Below are 21,886 nucleotides of genomic sequence, written 5' to 3'. Positions count from 1 at the left end.
GAAGTTTGCACAATTATGCCTTTTACAAACTACATGTCTTTTCCGACAAGATGAAGCAGGTGTGTGTGAAGAGTTAACAGCCATGCTCATTTATTACCTTCAGCAGAATCTTCCATGCTCAGCCTTAGATTCCATATCGTAGGTCGGAATGATGGACCTCTGCCTCTGGCTTCCACCAGCCCCTCACACTCTCCTTTTACCTATATGCTTGCTCTCAGCTTCTCTTGGTTGCCTGAAACTCTGCCCCAGTGGTTAAGGTGGAACTCTGAAGTCAGACTGAGACTCACAGAGTACAAATTCTGCTTCTGCAACTCCCTGACCAAAAACCAAACCAAACCCAGTGCCGTTGAGTCAATTCTGACTTACAGCGACCCTATAGGACAGAGTAGAACTGCCCCACAGAGTTTCCAAGGAGCGCCTGGTGGATTCAAACTGCCGACCCCTTGGTTAGCAGCCACAGCACTTAACCACTATGCCACCAGGGTTTCCAACTCCCTGACAGATGGCCTTAATTTCCTATGCATATTTTCTCCTTGTCTGAAAGTGGTCCTGAGGGTAGTATTTGTCTAATGGAGCCAATGAAAACAGTAAATGACATAATCCACGTTGAGCACAAAGCCCAGTACTTGGTGCATGTTAACCCTTCAGTAACCATTAGTGACTCTGATGATGACTGTTCAAAGCATCTGGCTAAAGGGATGCATTGAAGAGCCTTTCTCCATGGAGAGAAAAGAAATGGCTGTCACAGATGACACCCAAGCAAGAATCAGGAAAATTTAAGATTGTGCATCCAAGTTTCTTACTGAACAATGCAAAATCTGTATGTATATATATGTACCAATTAAACCATTGCCTTGTTGATTCTGGCTCCTAGTGACTCTATAGGACAGAGTAGAGCTGCCCCATATTGTTTCCAAGGCTGTAATCTTTACAGGAGCAGACTGCAATTGGAACATCTTTCTCCCACTAAGTGTGTGTGTGTATCTATCTATATATATATATATATATATATATATATATAAAATCTCACAAATATGTATGTCACTTGGCTTGCAGAAAATGCCAAATGTTTGTTTTCCTGTTCAGTACCATTTCTTTTTTCACTTCCCTTCTGCTTCTTTCTTTGGGGAAGTTGATGACCCTAAGCTCTGAAGAAAAATGTGTTTAGTACTCCCTCCTTACAAAAAGCACAGAAATGCGTCATACGGTTTAGAAAGATTTCTATCAAAAGTGGATCACATAAAAAAGTGTTTTGGTGGCTATTGAAGGAGAAAGTTTCAGTTTCTAAGAAATTTCAGTTTATTTGATGTTGCTGAATAAGTGAAACATTTTTCTGCTGTCATGTTTTTCTAGGGTATATAATTTAAAAATTTTATGTAGGTTAAGGATATATTTTAAAGGCATCAAAATTGGCCTGTCTAACTAGATAATAACAGGCAACTCACCTGATGTTAAGATGTATCTGTAATTTGTTGAGGGTAGTACATGACACCCAATGGAAGGCTGCCTAATAGAGCCAGAGCAGAAATTTTGTCTCGGCCAGGATATGTATGACTTCTCATGGCAGTGTTTATATTCCTATGTGTGTTCTCCCAAAGTCACAGCCATGTGTGTGTTTTCTCTACAGGATGAGCCCAGCTCTGGGATGGATCCCTGCTCTAAGCAGTACTTGTGGGAAGCAATAATGAAAGATGTTCGGGAAGGCTGTGCTGCAGTGCTGACCTCCCACAGGTGTGTTATGCCCTCTCTCCTGGCCATTTCCCAAGCAAGACCAAACAGCAGTCAGCAGCATTGAATGCATCCAGGGGCCCGGCACAGTGCCAAGTGCTTGGTACTTCATCTTTATGCAACACTACGATGGTGACATAAGTACAAGTCCCATTTTATAGATTAGGACTCTGAAGCAGAGAGAGGTTTAAGTAGCATAACCAAGACCTTGCAGCAAGCAGGAGGAAGAGCAGGGAATTTGAACTTAGTGTTCTGGATCCAGAGACCACACCCTTGTCTAGTGCATTGTAACTTCTCAAGACAGTGTGCTAGACTCTCTTCCTCAGGTCCTCCTGAAGTAATGTTTGATCGAATTTACAGTTGCCATTTTACCTTTTGTTTCTATGTGTCTTATGTCTGTGTTATAAACTGGTTCCTCCTTGACTGCCTGCTTTCTTCTAAATCAATAGTCCTAAGTGTACCATTTTTGATATTTTAGCTATACATTCTTAAATTGTTTTCTGATGGTTGGTCTAGAGTTTACAGTATGTATCTTAAGTTATCAGAGGAATGCTAACTTAATTCCAGGAAAATATGGATCCATTTTTTTTACCCCTTCTTTGTGTTATTATTATCATACATATTACATTTTTATATGTTATAAAGCCTATAAAACAGTTTTATGGTGATCACTTTGTACAGTCTTTTATCTTTTAAAGAAGGTGAGAAAAGAAATAAAAGTCCATCGGTAGAGTTTTATATATTAACCGATGTAATTGCACTTTTGGTGCCCATTTGTCCATGGGGATTTTAGTGACCATCATTTCCTGTCAGCCTGAAGGACTATCTTTAGCATCAAGTCAAGTTTGCTAACAATTAATCCTCTCAGTCTTTGTTTATATGGGAATGTCATTATATCACCTTTGTTTTTGAAGGGCTCTCTTGTTGGATACAACATCTTTGCATAATCATTTATTTATTATCTCTTCATTTAGTAATTTAAATATGTGATCCCTCTGCCTTCTTACCTCCATTGTTTCTTATAAGAAGTCAAACATTAATCATATTGATGTCACCTTGCATATGATGAATCATTTTGTCTTTCTGATCTTAAGATTTTCTCTTTGTCTTTGCTTTTAACAATTTAACTTTAATATAAAACCAAACTAAACTTGCTGCTGTCAAGTTGATTCTGACTCATTGTTACCCTATAGGACAGAGTAGAATTGCCCCATAGGGTTTTCAAGGAGCAGCTGGTGGATTCAAATTTCCAACCTTTTGGATGGCAGCCAAGCTCTTAACCACTGCATCACCAGGGCTCCATATATCTAGGTATATTTATTCTACCTGGGTTTCATTGACCTTTTTGGATGTGTAGATTCATGGGTTTTAGTAGTTGTGGAAAATTTTGGTCACTATTTCCTCACATATTTTTTTTCTGTCTCTTTCTATCTCTTCTATCCTTCTGTTGCTTCCATTGCATGTATGTTGGAACTTTTGCTGGTGTCCCACACAGGTCTATAAATTTCTGGTTCATGTTTCTTATTTTTCTGTCTTCTCGTATTGAATAATTTCTATTGATGTACCTTCAAGCACTTGGATTCTTTCTTCATCTGTTTCAGATCTTCTGTTGAACCCCTCTAGTGAAAATTTCATTTCATTTATTATACTTTTCAACTACAAAATCTCCATTTGTTTCTTTTTTATATGCTTTCCATCTCCTGAAAAATCTCTATAGTTAATTCATTATAGTTATCATTTTCTTTAACTCTTTAAACCTAGCTCCTTTAGATCTTTGAGCATATTTATAACAGCTGCTTTGAGGAATTTTTCTGCTAAATCCAGCATCTATGGGCTCTTTTTTGTTTGTTCATTTTGTGTGCTTATGTGTCCCCCCTCCACATGCCACCACCTGGGCTACATCTGTGAAATCTCTCTCCCTTGCAGTGGGTGGCTGTTGATGCCTCTGCTCTTTTTTTTTTAAATTTTGTTTTCTTATTTAAACCTGGTTTCTTACATGTGTTGTTATTTTACCATTGCTGTATCATTACCTTTTCCCCATGCAGTTAATTGATGTTAGGAAACATCATTTTAGTGGCTGACTTACACATGGAATCTCATTTATTACACTACTGTGGAAATTTACATATTTCCAGATTTTTATTATTATAAATAAGCCATTATATGAAACTTTACATATTCATCTTTTCTGTGCGTTCTCTTAGGGCAAATTCCTAAAAGAAGAATTACTGCTAAATTGATTTTTGGAAAGTTATGCTGTTTTTGCTCTACCAACAATATGTGAGATGACCCACCTAGAATCACTGGGAAAATATCATTAGGTATTTTGACCTTAGAATTTGGGTATTGCTTGATCTTAGAATTCAGTGTTGTTTTTGTTTTTTTTTTTCACTGTAGATGGGAATAAAACCCTTTTTCTTTGCAATATACAAAAGCACATGTCATTAATGCTTTTCTTTTAAAATCAACTTATTTCTGATTAAGTTTGTGATTTGCTGACAAGCCCTGGTGGAACATTGGTTAAGTTCTCTTCTGCTAACCAAAAGGTCAGCGGTTCAAACTTACCAGCTGCTCTGTGGGAGAAAGAAGTGGCAATCTGCTTCTGTAAAAGATTTACACCTTTGAAAACCTTGTGAGGCTACGGGGCAGTTCTGCTTTGTCCTATAGGGTCGCTAAGAGTCGAAATTGACTGGACAACAATGAGTTTGGTTTGGGTTTTATTAGTCATTAACAGACTTTGAATAGTCTCCACGTTATTTGCTCTTTTATTTTTTTCCCTTATTGGATTTTTTTTTAAACTAACATGTATAAGTTTTTTTCTACTATGTGTATCAACCCCTACCCAAAATATTTGTTGCAATTGATTTTTTAAATGTTAGTTCGCTTTATTTTGAGACACTTATTGGAAGTTTTAAAGCTTTACATTGTTAAGTATATCGAGCATTTCCTTCATAATTTCTCCCATTATTGTAGCGCTTAGAAAGCCTGTTTCTATCCTCAGATCACATGTAAGGTATTAATGTTTGGTTCTGGGCGTATTGTATTTTGTTGCCTTGATCTGCCTTGTAATTCTTCAGAGCCTCATTTCATTTTAGTTATTCTAGATGTATAAAATATTAATGTTTACTGGAGCAAGGCTTCTTTCATTATTCTTCTTGAGTAATCTATCTACATAAAGATATATTTTATAATCACTGTCAATTTTCCCATGGGGGCTAGGAAATAAATTTTGATTTGCATTGTACTATATCCATACTACAATTTATAATTTTTCTTTAATTACAATCATGTAATAATAAATTATAAATATTTATAACATTATATTTTGTATTATAATAGTAAACCATATTATAATATAAATTATAATTATAGATCATATTATATTTTGTATTAGAATATACATTGCCTTTATATTTGATATTTAATTTATTTATATTTTATATTTATACTAATACTATTTTATATAATTTTCATATTATAATTTAATAATTTTCCAAATTTTTCAAATATCCATTCTTTCTTTTCAGGTCTTTAATACATCAGGACTTCACTTATGCCCATCAATAAAGCTTTCCTGTTTCTTTTCATAAGCCTTTCGCACTTTTGCTTATTTTCTATTTTGCATTTTTGTACTATTGTTAAAACGTTCTCTCTCATATCTTCTATAACTCTTCTTTCTGTTATATGGAAATGTTAATAACTTTTTGTTGATTGTATAATTGGCCACGTAACTGAAACTTTATCAATTCTAAAAGCATCTGTTTGGTTTTCCTGAGGTTTCTATATAGAAAATTAAATAATTTGAAAAAGGTGGGATTTTTTTCTACTTTTCATTTTTAAAGCTTGATTCAAGCTGTATCTGCCTTGGACATGGCTTGTTTTATATTTTTCTTTCCCTTCTCTTCAGCATGGAGGAATGTGAGGCCCTCTGCACAAGACTCGCCATAATGGTCAACGGCAGCTTCAAGTGTCTTGGTTCTCCTCAGCATATTAAAAATAGGTATGCTGCATTTCTCCTTTCCTTTAAATTTTCACTCTAAAATCAATCTCATAACACAGTGCTATAGCTGGAGATGCTCTAGACACAATATGGTCCAGTTAACTCTTTTCAGAGAATGGGAGATGAAGGCCCTGAGAATCGAAGGGTGTGTTTTAAGATACCAATACTAGTAAGTTAAAGACACAGCAGCTCCCTTACAGAGTCCAGGATTTTTCCCATAAAATTTTGCTTTCTTCTTCCCAGGACATCATTGTATCCTTATTGTAACAACACTGGTAAGGGTTGGGAATCATTGCAGAGTCAAGATGAAGGAAAAAAAAAAAAGGTTCTTGTTACATACAAATATTTTATCAAAAGATTGCACCGATTCCTCCCTCATCCACGGTGAATCAGAGTGCCTGTTTTACTCCACCAAAGGCTAAACTTTTTAAAATATCTCTATTAATCTGCGAAGGTGACTTATTGGTCATTGTTTTACATTTGAATTTCATAAAAACTAATGAAAGACTAAAGATTTTTTTTCTGTGCTCATTTGTCCCTTAGATTTCTCCCAATTTACCATTTACTTCTGGAAACTTAATGATTTTATTGTCAATTTGAGAATTTTTATGTCCTGGTGTATCTTCCCCCCCACCCCGAGTTGCCTAAACCAGTTTTAATTTCTAATTTCCTTTTAATTTGTTGTTTAATCTGTAATTTTTGATATACAGTAATTCATCATTTTAGATTCATCTCTTTTTTCATTTTCACATATTCAATGTTTTTAAGATTATAATTCTAAAGCAAAGCAAAAAAAAAAGACATAGTAAGTATTCATATATATTAAAAATAAAATAAAATAAACCAAACCCACAGCTGTAGAGTTGATTCTGACTCATAGTGACCTATAGGACAGAGTAGAGCTGTCTCATAGGGTTTCCAAGGCTGCAGATCTTCACAGAAGCAGACTGACACATCTTTCTCCTACGGAGTGTCTGATGGGTTCGAACCATCAACATTTTGGTTAGCAATTGAGTGTTTAAACCAATGCACCACCAGGGCTCCTCGTATATATTAGGTTTACATGGTTTTATTCTGTGATGAAAATAAATATTTAATGGTATGGATCTAGATGACCTGTTTTGAGAACGAAGGTTAATTTTTCCATAAGCTTAGATTTGGACCGTGCTGGGAGGGTCAAACTCTCTCTCTGCCACTTGCTACTTGGGGTCAATCACTTGTCAGATGAACTTACTGGAAGTAGTTCTTGGTATGTACTCTGTTCATCTTTAATAAGTATCATCAAAAGAAGAATAATATTTCACACTCCTCTAACCTTTATGAATGCTTAAATAAAATTTTACAGCCCTGTTCCTGATTGCTGAGGTGAATTATGGTTGAGTTTAGCTACTTGCCTGTCATAAGGTTGATGAAAGTGGCTGGAAGAGCCCCAGAACCGAGCATGTGGGAGGAAGTGCCATGTAGCTGATTATTTCCCATCTCTGGCCACTTTTGAGTTTCAGTTGTGATAATTTTTACTAATTGTGGAGGATGAATTGTTGGTAAATATGAACCATTGGACTACTTTCTACAACAAATGACTTGATAAACTTTCTTGAATAATTTGTATAGTTTGTGATTTCCTATAACACACAGACTATGTTTCCGTAATTTTAGAGATAAAAAATAATGTGTTAATTAGGAAACAGATGGCAATCAAAACTAGATTTTTCTGAATTGTGATGACCAAAGATACCTATGGACATTGCCACATGTCACCGGGGGTGGGGGTGGGGCCAAGATCATTCTGGATGAGAACTAGTCTTAACTGGTGTTTTGTTCCTGTCCTTAGGGAGCTTACAGATGGAGGGGACACTTAATCACAAGGATAGGGACTTAGAAAGATTTCCAAATAAGGCAGTGGACCAGATCTCCTAGAATGCAGCTTGGCCAGTGACTGAGAGGAGGATGGTCTGTGAGCAAGAGCAAGGGCATATCAGGGAATAGGCTCAAGGATGGGGTGGGCATCGCACACTAGATCTTTTCTTTCCATGGGTTACTTCCTGTGTGGCTCTGGAGTGACCTCATTCTGCTGAAGGTCCAAAGTCCCTGTGAGAAGAGGACTCCCTTCTTTTGCCCTCAGTCCATTCCCAGAGCAGAATTTAAGAAATGATACCTGAGAACCGATGAACTGAAGCTAAGAGATCTTCAGATTAGACTTGCTTGGGTGTTCTTCCCATGCTCCTCTAAACACTGTCCCCTTCCAGCCTTCAGGTCTTTCCTTGCTTGCTCACCTTGTAGGGAACATCTTCCCAACACTGATTGTACAGTGTTTTCCACTCACAATGACAGGACAGTTCTTCCTCCCTCATTGAGACTCCTCTGGCCTTCCCAGTCCTTGGTATTTTCTTCTGGAGAGCACACATATTGTCTCTTAGCAGTCCCTGAATCCCTTTATGCTTCATGTATCCATGTACGGTAAAACCTGTGAAACATGGAAGCTGTGTAAGACAGAAACCTGTCAGAGAAGGAAAATTAAAATATTTTCCACTAATGGAGAGCAATAGAAAAGTGGTAAGGCTGCACCCTCTCAAAAGCAGAAAACTTGTGAGACCAGGAAGAACAAAGCAGTCTTGTCAAGTTCCAGCTCTCACAAGTTTCACGTATTACTTCAGGGATACAATTTCAGGGCAATGACAACAGTCCTGGAGGTCTTGGCATGGAAAAACCTAGTAGAGCCATACCAAAGAGGATATATGTGGTCCTGAAATGTTCAGGTTTTACCCACTAAGAATCTTTGTTTAATATTTCCAGACTCTAAATTCACTAATTTACCAAGTTGTATTTTCTTCTTCAGTTCTGGACCCTCTAGTTCTAACTTCTTAATGTATCTTATATAATACTTTTAAGTAGCTAAATGAGGCTTTCTGTGTTAGAGTTGGTATTCTAATATATGTTTGAAATGTTGTTTGTTCTCATAAGCTAAGAGTCAGTCATGTTCAAGTTCTATAAAATAAACACTTGATTTCTCTTAACGAGGCTTACCTAAAGGGGTTTTCCTAACTCTAGCTTAGGACCTCATCAAGCTCTTCCGGGCTTTAGTCAACAGAAGCTATCCCCAATCCTGCCTCTAGTGCAAATGATAAAAAAAAAAAAAAACTAGTGCAAATGATAGGACAAGCAAAATCTGGTGTAAAAAATTTTAGAGGCCAGATCTCATAGGGGAAGGCGGCATTCCTCCCCACCTCTCCCAGACAAATTGATTTCATCGCTGTGCCTCTTTTCTTTTCCTTCTACCCCTGTGCCCTTCTGGCTCCTGTCTCAAACTTGAAAAGTCATTGAGGCATTCCATCCCCCATTCTAGCCTGCATGCGTCTTGCCAAGCCTATAAGATCTCTAGACAAATCTCCTTAGTTACTTTTCTTCATTCCTCTCCATTGCTAAAACGTGCACATCCACACAAGTTATGTTATTCTTCCTGAATAACCTCCCTTCCCCTAACCCAGTCTCTCCTCACCAGTTTTTCCAGGGCTGTCCCTAGGCCCACAGTTGGGCTGCTAGTCAGCACTCACCTTCCTCTCTGTCAATCCAGTTGCCCTAGACCCTTTATAACCCCCATGACTTGTTACCTTTGGCCTTTTTGCCATGTTTTTCCTCAGAGCACGGTTGATTAGAATGCTACTGGATGTCCTCCTTCCAGATTCTACAAACCATGGAAGAATTACCTCTTTCTCTTTTGGCCTTCTGCTGTTCTCTGGCTAAGGGAAAGCTACATCTTATGAAATTTGAAGAGTGTCCCCTAAAACCTGCATTCCCAAATAATTTCTCAGTAATGATGAGACCCCTTCCCTTGCATTCACCCCAGATTTTCCTTCTTTTTGATTCTATAGCCTATGAAATGTACCCCTTCCCTAATGTGTCTTAGTACTATCCTGGCATGAACCAGTAATGTGAAACTTGCTTCCAAAATTGAAGGGTGCCAAGAGACTGAAGAAAGAGATGGGCAACTCCAGTGTGGCAGCAAAGGAGTTTATTAGGGTGACTCACATATGAAGCAATTCTGGATGGCTGCAGGACCAAAGTAAATCTCTGTGCCCCACAGTGGGAGGGCAGAGATTTTACAGTGATAGTGGACAACAGAGGCTACAAGCCAGGGGCTTACATAAGAATGACTCAGCAAATGGTAATGAACTAGTGGACTATATAAGAACACTCATGTTTGGCCTTTCAAAGTCTGTTTTCCCTTCTGTCCACCCTTCAAGGCCAGCTCTTACAATTCGGCATGCCCACCCTCTTATGCCGTGGCAAGAGAGAGCCTGGTCCCTCCCTGCCAGGAACAGATACAGATGTGGGGTTGGCCAGGTGCTGTGTGGTGCCTGCGCATGTGCAAGAGATGGAGAAAGTTACTGTGTACCCAGAACGGGGGAAAGGCTTCTATGATAAGAAGGAACCAGAAGAGACAAGGCAACCCAACTCCCAGACTCCTTATCAGAGAATGCTCTGGGCCCAAGGCCTAGGCAGCCTGGATAGGAAGCATAAGAGGCAGAAAATTCCCCCAACAATCCAACCCTCATCAGGGTACCAGAAAAAGAAGCAAAGCAGCACCAAGTCCTGGAATGCCCATCACCCATTTGGATGTGAGCTGCATGACCCTGGTTTGGTGCATAGCCCTGGTGGATGTTATATCTGCGTATCATTTGAGGCAACATTTAATGAGGGTTACTGGTAGGTCTATTCCCAGAAGATTGACCAGACCTGCTTGGAGGAGAGATCCCAACCAGTCACCCAAGCTTTGGCTTAATCCAAGCTAACTGAATAGATCAAAGAGCTGCGTTTTCCAATCTTACGTATGTATAATATGTCCTGATTAATGTATGTAAAAATAGCGTATTTCTCCCAACGTGGAACATTATATGAACAGTACACATTTCAGCACTAGTAATACAAAAACTCCCTTTCTCAGCTTGATTGAACAAGGTATTAACATTGTCAGAACAGGATAATTTAGACTTGGTGTAGTCAGTCAATGTACATTGGACCACCTAGTCATATTTTGCAAGTTCTCCATGTCCAGACTAATGTCAGTCTTAAAATTACCATTCTCAGAGTCAAACCATCCAGTCCCATGCCATTTACATTTTAATATACAAAGAGAAATTTCCTTCTAAAGTTGGAGCACTACCCACAGGCAGCTTTCATACTTCGAAAGATGTTTTCCATGAATAGTGGAGCTGACAGTATTCATTTACCATATGATCTCCTCAGTACACCAGGTTATACATGCAGTTGGTCTACTAGGTGTCCTCCTTGTTGACAGATCAGCTGGAACAATGTGGGGAGGTAACTCATCGTCTCAGTTCAAATGTTGACAGTCAACAGTTGGTCTGATTGGTAGCCCAAACAAAAGCTTGTATCATTGGAGCCCATGGACCAGGGACCTGTTCATCATTGTGAGATAATCTGGGAAGAAAAAGAGACATTAACAATTCCCCCCCTGCCCCTATCTCCCATGGGACTTGAGGTGAGGGTTCCCTAGGTATAGCCACCCAGGCAGCCTGTCCTAGTCTTGAGGCAGTGTCCTCTGTGGGAACCCAGATTTTTTGTCAGAAGAAACACATTTTAAGGACTAGAGAGCTTGATCAAACATGCTGTGCAAATAGAAATGCCCTTTCAGAGAACTGCCACATTGAGACTCCAGACTGTCTGAGAAGCATAGTTCAGGCTGGGGTTGTCTTGTCCTCTCCTATCAGCTGTTTAAGCCTATCCATTAAAGTGCTCAATTGCCCCTATGGCTTGAGGGTGATATAGATTGTGAAGAGTTCATTCCAGATCCAGTGGAAGCCTTTGTGTAGGATAAGAGACCCCAATATGATTTACCTCCTGAGAACACCCTGGCATGTTGGCTTGGGAATCTGTCCCTGGGTAGGTTTTAGCCTTGGCCACGGTCTCATAGGCAGGCCAGCTTTTCTATGCTGTCGAGCATTTTCTGATGACAGTGGCAGACCATGTGTGTAGGCCCAGTCTAGGGTGGTGTGTGCATCAACATGAGCCATCCTCTTAAACTCAGGAGGTGGTTGGTTGCACATCTCTTTGCTCTGGAGGAGAAGATACTTCAGCCTTTGTAGTCAGTTGGCAAGAGTGGTCTGCACGTTGGTTGTTTTCCCCTCTCAGGATAGGGGCCTTTCTGGTGACCATCTGTACAAGTAACAAAAGTTTATCAGGGGCAGAGCTTTTTTTTTTTTTTTTTGGTCCAGATGTCTCATCCCCATAGGGACTTGCTTTATATGTCAGTCTGAGGATTATCAGTGGTAAGATTGAATGGCCAGGCAATTAGCTATAGGCTATGTCACAGTTTCCATGTGTCTCACTGAATTGGCCTTAACTGCAGCAATTCTCATCAGGACTTGGAAGCAAAAGCTTACATAAGTGTACATTGATACACTGACATCATCAGTACATACAATAGGGGTCTGTAGGGTCTGTGAAAGGATTTATCCATATTTCAAGCTTTGGCAAGGATCTCAATGATGGTCCTCTCAGACCCAAAAATTTTCCCCATTTTTGTGCCAGGTGTTATAGAGATCACAGTCACCTGTGCAATGGTATCTAAAAATCCAAGACATAGAATGCTTTTCACTTCCTCATTGAACTTTAATTGTAACATAAGTCCTTTGGTCTGCCCTGATGACAGAGGGACCTAGGCTGAATCCTCGGTCTTAATTATTCTGAAAGTCAGAAGATCCGGGCAAAGTTAGCAAAGTTCTCAGTCATTTGTGGAGCCACGCCTCTACCATACCAAGCACAAGCATGGGTTCAGCCAGTTGCCTGGTAACATGGAGGCGGGCCCTCCTGTTTTAGTTTTCCCTTTACTATTTCAGCTTCGACTATGTTGCTGCTCAGTTATCTTGGTGGGAACAGTGATCAGAGAATTCCAGAGAGGGCCTCTAAGGTCTCTTCAAGGCTACTCAACACAAGCTATCTTGAAAGGCTTTTTAATCTTTTTTTTTTTTCCTGCTGTTTTAACTCTTGCTTTGTGCTGGGTGTTATAGGGTGTTCTCAGCACCAGAGACCTGTTTAGCCCCTCCAAGTCCCATTGTTGGAGGGCTTTGAGCAGTGGCTAGGGGATTGTTCCCCTAGCTCTTGAATCCTCTATCTTTACAGACCTTCAGGCAAACATTTCTAGTTGCTCATTCTGCTCATGGACATGGCTACTCAGTATGTCAATCATGGCCACACACTACTGCTACACATCTTTTTTCTAACTGTAACTGTTTCTGCAGGCTCTTAAGCATGCTTCAGCAGCTAGCTGGGCTTTGGTGACCAGCTGAACAGCCCAGAGCAGCAGCCATCCCCTGGCTGATACTATTCTCCTAGCTTCTTTTCCACATTTATGAAGGTGCATGCCTGCCCACACTTGGGCCATGCTGCTTGGAGTTTTTGAGATGTCCCCATACTAACTCGGTGGTCCACACGCATTGAGCATGTGGGCCAGACCTTCCCACATGGATGTTGCCGGCCAACCTGAGATTTCCCCCACAGAGGCCTCACTCTCACTCACTGTTTCCTCAGTCTCCTAGCTGGCTCACCAGTTATCTGGGGATGAACCAGTAACTTGAAGTTTACCTCCAAAATTGGAGGGTGCCAAAAAACTGAAGAAAGAGACAGGCAACCCCAGGGTGGCAGCAAACGGGTTTATTGGGGAGACTTACAGACGGGGAGGCCTGGGCAGCCGCAGAACTAAAGCAGATCTCCTTGCTCCACAGCGAGAGGGCAAAGGTTTTATAGTGATAGTAGATAACAGTGGCTACAAGCCAGGGGCTTACATAAGAATGACTCAGCAAATGTTAGTGAACTCGTGGACTACATGAGGGTGCTCGTGTTGGGCCTTGCAAAGCTTGTTTTCCTTTCAGTACTCACCTCTTATATGGTTACCATTTGTTAAACATTTTTTCTCTTCCATACTGTACTATAAGCACTGTATATCTAGTATGGTGAGTAATCATATTAAGAGCTAACTCTTCAATGGCATTTACTATATGTCAGTTCTAAGTTCATTATACATATTAATTCATTTATTCTTCATGACAGCCCTATGGAGGAACTATTATTATCCCCTGTTTTACAGATACAGAAAATGAGCCTTAAAAAGTTAGTAACTTTCCCAGGGGCACCAGCTAGGAAGTGGAGGAGCTGGGGTTTGAACCAAAGCTTTCTCATTCTACATTGATGTATGATGTATAGTCTCATGATTTTCCCCATTTAACAAATGAAGAAAGTGATCCTTACACATGTGGAGGAGCTGGGTTCAAATGTGAGCCGGTTTGATTCCAGTTTAACCCTACTGGCTTGATTTCAATACATCTGCCTCCTTCCTGCTAGAGCACATCCCTGAGCCATATAGATGTAGACCACTACTTGCTGTCCATCTTCATCCACGTCTGCCCCAATAACTCTTTCTTGTTCATTCTTCCTCTTGGCATTGTTTCTATATCTTCTCCATCCTTTTTTTTTGCATGTCTGAGTGTGATCCATAAGGTGTTTTTTTTTTTTAATATTTTAATTATTTTTGGTGTCAACTTACACTTCCCAAAATACATCATTTACAGTTTCTACATGAACAGTTGAATAACATTGGCTATGTATTTTGCATTGTGTCACCATTCTCACTATCTCTACCCATATTGTTTCATCACCATTAATTTAGACTCTCTGATGCTTAAAGTTCTCATTTGTATTTTAGATTAGCTGTTGCCAGTTTAGACTCATACAGATAATTATAAGAGCACTATGCACAAGGCAGACATTCTTTATTAAGTAGGCTAAACTATAGTTTAATGATGGTTTCGTGAGATAGTTTTGGTTCAAGGTTTAAAGATTATTTCTGGGCATTAGATTTGAGGGTTCTCCCAGTCTCAATGGGTCTAGTGCATCTGGTTTCCATATGAGCTTGAAGTTCGGTTCCAGTCTTCCTCCTTTTGATCAGGATTCTCCTGATAGCCAGGCACCATCCAGGTCTTCTGACTATCGTAAATAATGCTCCTGCAGGTTTTGGCATGCTATATTTTCATTTACATTTGATTCTCAGGTTTTTGCTTTTTTTTTTTTTTTTAATTTCTCTCTTGATTTTTTTATATGACCCACTGGTTATTTAATTTCCATGTATTTATTATTTTTTTTCTCAGATTGTTTTTGATTTCTAGCTTAATTTCATTATGGTCAGAGAAGATGCTTTGTATGATTTCTGTATTTTTAAAATTTATCAGTATTTCTTTTGTGTCCTAAAATTCGGTCTATTTGGAAGAATGACCCATGTGCATTGGAGAAGAATGTATATTGTGCTACTGTTGTGTGGTGTGTTCTATATGTCTGTTAGGTCCAATTAGTTAATAATGTTATTCAAGTCTTCTGTTTCTTTACTGATTTTTTTCTAGTTGTTCTATCCATCATCAAAAGTGGTGTATTAAAGTTTCCTACTATTATTGAAGATCTATTTTTTTCCTATTTTTCCTCCATGTGCTGTCTACTTGGAGATGGCTTTTGTCTCCATCACGAGATGACCGCATTGAGTCAGGCTGCCAAGTTGTGTGCATACGTTCTGTCAAACTCTGCTTCCCCACGATGTGTGTATTATACCTTCCTCTTGATTCAGCTTTCCCTTTGCTTCTCCAATTCTTCAGTTGCTGTCTGAGGGTCTAAGATCTTTGGTTACATCACTTCTTAATTTTCTACATCTGACTTTGCTGCAAGGGAAAGTGATTGTATAACCAGCTACGCTGCCATCTTGTTCACTCTCCACATCTCCATTCTTACTGAGACTCCAACACCTTACTCATTTAACACATAATTTCTAATGAGTAAGCACAGAGACATTAACTATCAGCTCCAAGATATGGTCTCACAAAACCTCTATTTATTCATCATCCTTCTCTTCCTTTGTTCCTGTCTCTGAGAAAGAAATAGCCCTCTTATCAAGGGTCTTTCTTCTACCTGTATGATTATAGCACGATCTCCTATCCTTCAGATTTTCTTCTTTATACCTTTGAGCTCTTCCTCTGGATCAATTATGAGCTCTTTGTCTATTGATTTAAGCATATTTATTTTTTGTGTGTAATAAGAAATCCAGAGGTAACTGATTATTGGCTTTGGTTCAGTGGCTCGGGTTTCTACAATTTGCTTGGTACTAAAATGGGTGCCATAGTTCCACCCATCATATACATCTTTTGGGCAATGACAAAGAGGAATAAGAGAAAAGCAAAAAGAGCACATGTCAAGTGTCTGCACTCTCATAAAGGAGTTTTCTGAAAGTCTCATCCAGCAACTTCTACTTATGTTTCATTGCCCCTTCTGGATACTAGGAATTCTATGAAATGTGTTATTTAGCTGGGCACCTCACCACTTAAATAAAGTTAGGTGTATGTTTCTAAGGAACAGAGGGAAGTGAATATTGGGGGAGCTACTTGCACTCTGGCTCATTCTTCTGACCAAATTCCCTCCTCAGCCGAGAATATATCATTAGCTTGAGCAGTCTGTGCTCTAGGGATTCTAGAGCCTCTAATCTTCCATTTCAAGACACTCATGATATAGAATAACCCTATATGTAATAAATATTTATAAGCTTGTGTGTGATGTGTGATTTTTTGTGTATGTGAGAGAGAGAGAAGGAAACTGAGTGACCAAAGGAGAGTTGGAGTGGAAATGACCATAGATGACTTTTGCAGGTACCTGATAGCCAGTAATGGACGAGACCAAACTCTTTGGGCACTGGTGTGTTATCCCAGTAATTAGGAATGCATGCTCAAGTCCTCTGCATGCCTCAACTGGAGCACATCATAATTGCCTTGGAAACTGCTTTCTCACCAGCATACTATGGACACATTCATGACCCACCTGGAGGGAAGAAGTAACAGCTGTGAGCTGCACCTGTTTTCTTTTCACCTCTCTAGGGAAAGGACGTAAGCAGGAGGCTTAAGTCCAAGTGTTAAAAACAGTCTTGCAGGGAGGGAAAATAAAGCATGCTTCTTAAGTACAAAGTTTACAATTTGAAATACACCAGGCTAATGTGTTATTTGGGTGGGGAGAGAGGATAAAGGCTGTTTATTTATACACAAAACAAAGCTTTAAATGATGTAAAGAAAACTCCTTAAGATTCTGAGAATCTTCCTTTCCTTGAGTCGAAAACATGAAAACTTTAGGAATCAAGAATAAAAGAGGAATCAAATTCAAAGAATGTCATCATAGATATGTTATAAGGCCATTTTTCTTAAAATATAAAGTGTAGTTTGGAGGATTTTTTGTACATTGTCTTCTAAAATAAGAAAGAAGTTATAATAGTGTTTGAGTTCCCCAGCTATAACTCTGTGGATAGCTGAAAATGAATGTATCATCTTTTATGACACCTCGTGCTTCACAGTGGCAACTTTGATGTAATACTTCTGTAAAACATAGCTAGGAAACCCTGATGGCATAGTGGTTAAGCGTTACTGCTGCTAAGCAAAGGGTCGGCAGTTCAAATCCACCAGGTACTCCTTGGAAACTCAATGGGGCAGGTCTACTCTGTCCTGTAGGGTTGCTGTGAGTCAGAATTGACTTGACAGCACTGGGTTTGGTTTTTTGGGTTTAAAACATAGCTATAAACAGAAGAGTTTAGATTAAGATTCCATTACCAAATAATAAAAATTAAATAGATAATTCTGTGTCATCTTCACCAATGGGGAAAGAAGTTTGTACATGAGCACATATAGTGATTTCTGCCATGATGAAAAATTATGGAATGATGTGCTGTGGAATTATATTTTCAGCATCTTACTTTGGTTTCAAAGATCCTATAATCCAACGGGTACTACTAACCGCTGAATTAATTGTCTTTGCTATAGATGATTTTATTAAGAGAGAGAATGTGCGCACCTGCATACTCTCAGCCTGTTTTCACTCCAACAATGTGTAATTTTTATTGCGTTTGTTTCTACATCATGTTCTATGACCACCATTAATGATGCTCTAATTTAATTTTCTGGGGGAATTTCTAATCCACAAGACCTCCTGCTGGGCACTTAGGTTGGATGCCTCTGGTCCTGGGTATTTAGATCATGAGGGATGCAACCTAAAGCCTTGCTTTACTAAAGGGGACTGCTATAAAGTATTATGAAAAGAAATGGAGGTGTATATCAATCGTGTTTCCACCTGAGGACTTTGAACTTTCTCCTTCCTCTGCTTGAAAGGTCTTCTCCAAGATAAAATCATGGCTCATTCCCTCAGTCCTCTGTTAAACTGGCACCTCTTCAGAGAGGTATCCAGTATCCATTCTCCCCATTCACAGAAGAAGAGGCCCTGGATATTAGTGGGCAGCATGGCCACCTGGAGATAAGGCTGCATTTCCCAGCTATCACTATCTGCATGTGGTCATCGTAAAGAGATATAAGAAGAGGTGTCTGCGACTTCTGGGATGTAAAGTTGCAGGGAAGGTTATGCACTTTTTCTCCTCTTTTCTTCTTTCCTTAAACTTGAATGCAGATGTGTTGGAGGGAGATGAAGCAGCCCTCTTGGCTCATGAAGCACATTCATATAGACCAGAATGATAAGACAGGATGAGCTGAAGGAAGGCCTTTACAAGCTCCAGGCTGCCTGATTCCCAACTTTAAACTTTCTAATGTCCCTGTTGTTTAGGGTTTTCTGTTACTCACAGCTGAACCGAAACAAGCTAATACTCCCTCTGACAGAGTAAATACAGCATTTGTGTACCTGATTAGTACCTATCTCTGCCTAATACCATGTAGTCTCTGTGAGGATAGACCTTTGTTCTTTGTTTACTTCTGTCTCCCTACATTTGGGAGACTATCTGGTACATGACAAGTGTTCAAAGTATTTGTAAACAAATGAATGTATGAATTAATAAGCAAATGTGAAGTCCCTATCACATAGTAGGCTTTTCCTTAATGGTAGTTATCTTCCCAGTTGCTAAGACTGAACTCTATGAGAGGAATCAGGTGAGGCCATGGGAGCATTCAGGCTGTCTAGTTTAATAAACAGCCACTAATAACAATAATCGACCTCTTTAATAAAGCCTTTTATCTGTATCTCATTTCTCTCTAGACAGGGAGAAGCCTGCTTTCTCTCAAAACAGTCTGTATCACTCACCATTATTCTGCCACTGTTTGAAACGGCACTCTGTCTATAATTGGCATCTCTATTAACAGAAACTATCAGGTGTCTGATTCAGGCCTAATTGCTGCCACAGCCTTGGCAATATTTTCCTGTCACCTTGTGTGCTGGATAGCCAGACTCAGCAGTGATGCCCACTGGTCTGCCAGGAATTAATGTGCAAGACAGACAGCAAAGGTGTGGCGTTCTAAAACTCAACTGTGCACCAGGGGATTATGAATTCTGCTTGTAAATACAACCTAAGCACAAGAAAACACAGCCTAGCCAAGGTAATGGATTTCTGTTAGATCAGAAAGACATTTCGGGTATTAAATCAATCAAGCTTAAGGTTTAGGGGAAGACTTTTTTACACTGGATACAATCAGCCTAAAATTATGTGTATGTGTGTGTATAATACGTGTGTATATGTGTGTGTGTGTTCAAAGAAAATGTATGGACCCTCAACATTTCTTTGTTTTATGTTTAAAAAGCATGTTTCAAATTTTATTTTTGGTTCCATTTTATCAAAAACATAAAAAAAGCATTAGTTTAATTTGGTTACAAAAATGCTGCAAAAGCAAATTTGTAAAAACTCATTGACTTAAAACAACAATCATTCATCCTTGAGAATATGCAGGGTAGAATCTGGTGGTCTAGGTGGGGCTTGGTTGGCTGGCTCTGGTCCGTGTGGCTCTCACTCTCCTTCTGGGATAAATATCTGTCTGGATGGTGGGACCACAACAGTAAGCAGGCTCAAATGCACAAGTATGATTCAAGCCTCTGGTCAGGTCAACCTGCTAACGTCCCTTTGGCCAAATCAAGTCACATGGTTAAGTCCAGAGAAAAAAGGTAGAACGGCAGTTTCACCCATAGTGGAAGAGCCTGCAGAATTACAGGCCACACTGCATGGATGCCGGCAGGAGCAAGAATTGGGGCCACACTTACCACCTACTACAATTCCCGGCACATTTTACAATTTTTTTTTCTTTAAACTTGGCCATCATCTCGGTTTGCTTCTTAATAACTTTATTGAGACATAATCTGTATACCATATAATTCACCCATTCTAATGACTCCTGACAGAGAATGCAACAGTGAGTCCTGGACAAAGCAGGAGAAAAACATAGAACAGAGCTCAAATTCACATAAGAAGGCTAGATTTAATGGTCTGAAAGAGACTGGAGGAACCCCCAAAACTATGGTCCCTGGATGTTTGTTAACCTTGGACTGAAACCATTCCTGAATCCCTCTCTTTAGACAAAAATTAGACAGGAGTATTAAACAAAAAATATTATGTGTGAGGAATGTGCTTCTTAGTTCAATCAGATATATGAGACCAAATGGGCAGCTTGTGTTCAATAGCAGGATGAGAAGGCAGGAAGGGACAGGAACTGGTCGAATGGACACAGGGAACCTGAGGTGGAAGGCGGGGGATGTGCTGTCACATTGTGGGGATTGCAAGTAATGTCACAAAACAATACGTATATAAAATTTTGAATGAGAAATTAACTTGAGCTGTAAACTATCACCTAAGGACCAATAAAAAAATAAATAAAATGTAAAATTCAGTGATTTTTAGTATAGTTAAGAGATACATGCAACCATCTCCACAGTTAACTTTACAACATTTACATCACCTCAAGAAGAAACTCTGTACCCTGTAATTATTAGCGTTCTACCCTCCCATTTGCAGTCCTCATTAGTATAGTGGTGAGTATCCCCGCTTGTCATGCAGGAGACCAGGGTTCGATTCACTGACAGGGAGGCAAACACCCTTTTGGAAACCCTGGTGGTGTAGTGGTTAAGTGCCACGGCTGCTAACCAAAAGTTCAGCTGTTCAAATCCACCAGGCGCTCCTTGGAACCTCTATAGGGCAGTTCTGTTCAGTCCTATAGGGTCACTATGAGTCGGATTCGACTCGATGGCAACGGGTTTGGTTTTTGGACCCTCCCATTTATCCTCTTCCCATCCCGCCTCCCCAACCATAAGCAGCCATTAATCTATTTATACATTGGTGATATTTCTTAGAAATGAAATCATACGTAAAGTCTTTTGGAATGACTGCTTTCACTTAGTATAATGTTCCAAGGTTCTTCCATGTTGTAGCGTGTATCAGTACTTCATTCCTTTGTATGGCCAAATAATGTTCCTAATTTTGTTTATTCATTCATCTCTTGGTGGATATTTGGGTTGTTTCTATGTTTTGACTATTGTGAATAATGCTTCTGTAAACAGTTACGTACAAGTGTTTGGGTGGACGTATGTTTTTATTTCTTTTCAGTATATAGATACCTATAAGCGGCCTTGCTGGGTCACGTGGTACCTCTATGTTTAACCATTTGAGGAACTGCCAGACTTTTTTCCAGTATGTCCCTTCACTTGAGTGTTCTTTGAAGCAGAAAAGTTTTTTAATTTAAATGAAGTCTAATTTGCTTGTTTTTTCCTTTGTTGACCATGCTTTTAGCGTCATATCCAAGACTTTACTGCCAAATCTGAGGTCATGAAGATTTACCACTATGTTTTATTCTAAAAATTTTATAGTTTTAGCTCTTACATTTAGGCATTTGACCCATTTTAAGTAAACTTTTACATTGACTGTGTGTGAGGTGGAGGTCCAACTTCATTCTTTTGCATGTGATTATTAAGTTGTTCCAATACCATTTGTTAAAATGACTATTCTTTCCGTGTCTATCACTCTTATTGAAAATCATTTGGCCATATGTGTATGGGATTATTTCCAGACTGTCAATTCTATTCCATTGATCTGTATGTCTATCTTTATGCCAGTACCACACTATCTTGATTACTGTTGCTCTGTAGTAAGTTTTATAATTAAGAAGTGTGAGTCTTCTAACCTACTTCTTTTGCAAAATTATTTTGGCTATTGTGGGTCCTTTGCAATTTTATATGGATTTTAGAATCAGCTTGTCAATTTCTACTAGTTTCATCTCTTTACTTGTTGTTGGTCTATTTAGGTTGTCTATATCTTCTTGGAAGCCCTGGTGGCTGCTAAACAAAAGGTCATCAGTTCGAATCCACCAG

The 21,886-nt window shown here is 39.3% G+C and overlaps 1 protein-coding gene across 1 annotated transcript in view; it reads left to right on the top strand.

Annotated features, from left to right (window-relative positions):
• ABCA13 (ATP binding cassette subfamily A member 13) overlaps positions 1-21,886 on the top strand; it is a 570,776-nt gene that overhangs the window by 533,165 nt on the left and 15,725 nt on the right. The window contains 2 exon segments of the mRNA XM_049894281.1: positions 1,628-1,731; positions 5,636-5,728. Of these exon segments, the coding sequence (XP_049750238.1) occupies positions 1,628-1,731; positions 5,636-5,728 (197 nt within the window).

Source organism: Elephas maximus, chromosome 8, assembly GCF_024166365.1.
Source record: "Elephas maximus indicus isolate mEleMax1 chromosome 8, mEleMax1 primary haplotype, whole genome shotgun sequence".
Taxonomy (NCBI): domain Eukaryota; kingdom Metazoa; phylum Chordata; class Mammalia; order Proboscidea; family Elephantidae; genus Elephas; species Elephas maximus.
This window is presented reverse-complemented; position numbering and strand designations above follow the sequence as displayed.